The 4,746-nt window shown below is 48.2% G+C and overlaps 1 protein-coding gene across 1 annotated transcript; it reads left to right on the forward strand.

Annotated features, from left to right (window-relative positions):
• Positions 1–609: 609 nt before the first annotated feature.
• On the forward strand, positions 610–4,475 carry hoxb2a (homeobox B2a). Its single transcript, XM_072442389.1, has 2 exons — positions 610–2,086; positions 3,135–4,475. The coding sequence occupies exons 1-2, from the start codon at positions 1,528–1,530 to the stop codon at positions 4,004–4,006; spliced, it is 1,431 nt and encodes a 476-aa protein (XP_072298490.1). The 5' UTR covers positions 610–1,527; the 3' UTR covers positions 4,007–4,475.
• The last annotated feature ends 271 nt before the right edge of the window (positions 4,476–4,746 follow it).

The raw sequence follows: 4,746 nt of genomic DNA on the forward strand, positions 1-4,746 counted from the left end.
AAGCCAATAATCCATACTAAACCCGAGTTATTCTTTATAATTTATTTGCTCATCCTAATATAAATATTTGTTTATAATCTGTGCCAATCTATGCCAACAATAAATGCGGTTTTGTAATAAGACTTATATCAAAATCATTAACAGAAAGCTTGAATACGAAAAATAATAAGAAATTGTCATAAAAAAATAAAAAAAAAAATCCATTGTGCCAAAATAGCCATAAAAGCCAAACAGAAAGCCAACACTAATAAGGAAAGTAGATCATAACAGTTCCAAGTTGATATCCAAACACCTTAAAATTATTAAAAATGTACTCGTGTACGCATGAAAACTATACAGAATCTCAACAACAATAAATAAAAGTCTATTATTCATATACCATTTCATATCCGTCATTCAAACTTGCTAAAATAATAAAAATATGTTGACGTTTTCACATTAAAACAGAACAGGAGATCAATATTTACAAGGACAAGTCTATTATTTTGGCAATATTTCCCATTGGATCTCCAAACTACTTAAAATGATTCAAAGTTATTATCACTACACACAACTTCTTCTCCAAATGTTCTACATTCAACTGAATGATCAAAACTGTTTTACATCTTAACCCAAGTTTCAATCAGAATCGATTGCTTTATTCCCCCAAGTTGTGTGTATTAAAAGCTGACTCTTAATGAATTCGTCAATACGCTAGTCATTCCCATAACTCTACTCCTTCTTTATAGCTGGTAAGAAATGGAAATATAGCACTTACGCACGACCTGCCGCCTGCTCTCTCAGTGAATTCAAACTAAAGTACTTATCCTGTCTTTCCTGCGCCCCAAAGTACTTTCTACAGCATACACAAGCATCCTACTTTTGATTGCTTTGACAGTACGGAGCCATATTGCAAACGGTAGCGCACGGTCACCGAATGTTTGAGCCATCATTACATCATCACAAACGTCCCGGGTGATGCTGCTCTATTGTTTGGTGCGTAAAAAGCTAAGACTGAGAGGTGCCTGTGCTGTTCCCCCGCCGCCTACACTGCGCACATGGCGACCGGGCACCAGCCTCCATCCCCGGTTGCACCCCACACGTTTGTTACCCCCTGGAACGACGCACAACAATAGCGGCGCAATCGTGTCACCGAGCTTTGCATGGCTTTTCAGAAGAATCTTCATCTTCCCACTCTCCTCCACGCAGGCCCCAGCGCAACCATTGGTTCCCGCGCGTCACATGACCAGGAATTGGCTGCAATTTCGCCCCGTAGTTGTTCAGTTTAGCCTTCCCCGGTCCCCATACGCTTGTAATATCACCAATATACACAATTATTTTACATATAGGCACCGATTACGCTGTTTTTTTTCTTTGCGGTGAGGGCGCGTTGCTGTGCACGTGTGTTTTTTTGTTTGGAAAGCCATATTGCGCGCACTGGGGGAGGCTGCCCGTGTGGATGTGTTTTGTTTTTGATTTTTCGGGGCAGCAGGGATTGTTCGGGGGGTCTTCGTCCGTGGGAGAACCGGTCCGGACTGAGGGGGAGCTATGAATTTTGAATTCGAGAGGGAGATCGGTTTTATCAACAGCCAGCCGTCCCTAGCAGAGTGCCTGACGACCTTCCCTGCCGTCCTGGAGTCATTTCAAACTTCATCAATCAAGGAGTCGACAGTAATTCCGCCTCCCTTCGAGCACACCATCCCCAGTCTCAGCCCGTGCGCAGGCAGCCAGCCGAGACCGCCAGCGAGGAGCCAGCAGCAGCAGCAGCAGCAGCAGCAGCAGCAGCACAACCGGAGGACTAACATCAGCACTACCGCAGCGAGCAATGGCCTCCAGAGCCTCCAGAGCATCCACCAGCAGCAGCAGCAGCATGCCGGAGGACAGGCCCCTAACCCGGGTGCTGCCACCGTCACCCTGGCCGAGTTCCCATGGATGAAGGAGAAGAAGTCATCCAAGAAGTGCCCTAAGCCTGGAAGCAGCAGCGGCTGCATCGGCGGTGGCATCGTTGGTTCCAATGGTGCAGGAGCCATCGTACCCCCCGCGTCATGCTCCCCGTCGCCCACCAGCGCCTCTGGGTACTCTTCCGCGGCCATGGACTCCCCCACAGGTCGGTATATCACCACACTGTTTAGTAAAGGTTTTTGTAGGCCAGTGTCTGTTCACATCCTCGAGTTACGTTTGCTAAGGTGCGTTGATGCTTGCTGCTTTTACACTGTGCTGCAATGCGTGCCCTAGTCTCTCCACATCACCCATCCTGCCCCCACGTTCATTAGCAATCATTAATAATTATATCATAACCCAATCAACACAAACTGGATTGATTGCCATCGAAATTCAAGTGGAAATAGGCTGTTGGCTGTGCGTAAAAGGCTTTGGAAGCGTGTTTTACCCCCTCTGTCTGCTCTGGTATCATCAGCAGCAGCCCCTATTATATATTCATAACACAACTGGAGATGGTAGCCATATTGGATGGTTGAAGGGAGTATAATGGGGAGGAAAAGAGAGAAGATGTGGACAAAGTGGGGGTTGGGTAGAACAGGCCCTGCACCAGGAGGAGAACCAGCCTGCGCGCACTGCACCAGCCCCGGCTTGCTTCTACATCCATGTGCACAACACCCAGCATTCTAGTGTCATTTTACATTTTTGGTGGTGCTAAAAATCCCACCCACTGTTCATGTCGGCCTCTCTGATCCATTCACAAAAGCAGGCTGTAGTTGGTGACATTCAGCACCACAGTTCATTCCCACATTTCTCTGCACATTTCCTCCCTCAGCTCTGATTTATTTATTCAGCTCTAGTGTGTCTAGCGTGTGTGTTAGTGTGCGTTAGTGTGTGGGTGTGTGTGTGTGTGTGCGTGTGCGTGTGTGTGTGTGTGTGTGTGTGCGTGTGCGTGTGCGTGTGTCGTGAAGCGCACAGCCTGCTCCAGGACGCACTCTGACACCAGCGTCATCCGTCTTTATTTGCACTTTGTTTTTCTGCACAAATACATTTATGCTGCACTGTAATGTGAGGCGTTCTGAGCGCATGAGGCCTGCTGCTTTATTACAGCACAGACCTTCATTGAGAGAACTCCATAAAAGACAAACAACTGTTGGAATCAAGCGGAGAGTTTCCGAGCTCAAATTAACGTGTGCTGAATTTGTTGTGTTCTTTAGACCTGGGCCAGGCGGGGCTGGACGGAGCGGGCGCCGGCTCCAGGAGGCTCCGCACCGCCTACACCAACACGCAGCTGCTGGAGCTGGAGAAAGAGTTCCATTTTAACAAGTATTTGTGTCGGCCGCGGCGGGTCGAGATCGCGGCTCTATTGGACCTGACGGAGCGCCAGGTGAAGGTCTGGTTCCAGAACAGGCGCATGAAACACAAGCGGCAGACCACGCACCACAGGGACGGCAGCGGCAGCGGGGGAGGCCCGGAGGCGGGGGAGGCCACGGGGTTTGAGCCACTGGAAGGAGCTGACGCCTCCTCGCCGTACTCCAGCCAGCCGCTCGAAGCGGCAGGCACGGCCGAGTCAGACGCGGAGCTGAGCGGGAACAGCAATCCATCTTCTGCCGCCGCCTACGTCTCTGACAGCGCGGACAAAGCTCAGCCCACGCCTGAGGAGGGCCGTCAGAGCCTGGCTGCAGCTGACCGCCCACAGCCGCTGCCTGCAGCTACTGAAAACCTCACGGACAGCTCTGCCCTTCTTCCCGCGGACCGCACTCTCCTGCCCACGGACAGCAATCTGCCTGGGGAGAGCTCTGCTCTTCTGCCCGGGAACAGCTCGCTCCTGCCCGCAGACAGCACCTCGAACTCCACTGCTGCTGCTGCTGCTGCTGCTGCTGCTGCTGCTACTGTTGCTGCTGCTGCCTCCTCGGGCTCCTCGTCGTCCTCCTCGGTGCTGCCGGACTTGGCCTTTTTGTCCGGGGACGCGTGTCTGTCTCCGGGTCTACAAAGCTCTCTGGACAGTCCCGTGGACTTTTCGGAAGAGGACTTTGACCTGTTCACACGCACACTGTGCACCATAGACTTACAGCACCTCAATTTCTGACGAGCACACGCGCACGGACGCGCACGGGACAGGACGAGTTGGCCAACATTCCTCTAAACTAAATAATGTTCTTTTTTCCTTTTTTCATGTTTTTTAGTTTTAAAATAACTTTAAATGTCAACACTGTCGGAACAGTTTGATTTCACACCTCCACCCTCGTGGAATTCTGGTAATTCATTCTCTGGTTTATTTTAGACTTTTCCTTTTTGTTGTGGAGATTTTACTAGTCTAGCGTCCACGTGCAGCTTACGGATACTTCTCAGGAACAGCGGAGTGTGGCGAAGAGCGGAGCAGGACGGGAGAGGAACGGGACAGGAACGGGACGGGACCGGGACAGGGCCTGCTCACGACCTCCTCTTTCTTTATTTATTCAGATCCTTTAATAGTGAAAAGCAAAATTATTTATTGTACATATATTTTCATAGTGGAAGAAGAAAAAGAATAATAAAACACAAACATATATCACGTGGCCCAAGGAGTTTTTTATTTATCTAAATGCCATTTATGGTGCTCAACACATCTGCATTTTATTTTGGTTGATTTTAATTTGAGTTAAAAATGTTTAATTAATTAATTTTATTATTATTATTTATTTTTTTAATTATTAAGTTTTTCCTCAAGGTAATTTGCAACTGACGCATTTAGATACATTTAGTGTAGCTAATTCAAGCATTTGTTGTAAAGTAAATCATATTGTATAGATATTAGTAAGAATATTCTATAGAGGTGTGAGAATTTTG

Source organism: Eucyclogobius newberryi, unplaced genomic scaffold (genome assembly GCF_026437365.1).
Source record: "Eucyclogobius newberryi isolate DKJ021-1_F unplaced genomic scaffold, fEucNew1.0.hap1 SCAF_13, whole genome shotgun sequence".
Taxonomy (NCBI): Eukaryota; Metazoa; Chordata; class Actinopteri; order Gobiiformes; family Gobiidae; genus Eucyclogobius; species Eucyclogobius newberryi.

Excerpts from the sequence above, each read along its gene's own strand:
- hoxb2a (XM_072442389.1), top strand. The coding sequence starts at position 1,528 with ATGAATTTTGAATTCGAGAGGGAGATCGGTTTTATCAACAGCCAGCCG. Across the intron at positions 2,087-3,134 it reads GGCCATGGACTCCCCCACAG|ACCTGGGCCAGGCGGGGCTG; the intron begins GTCGGTATATCA and ends TGTGTTCTTTAG.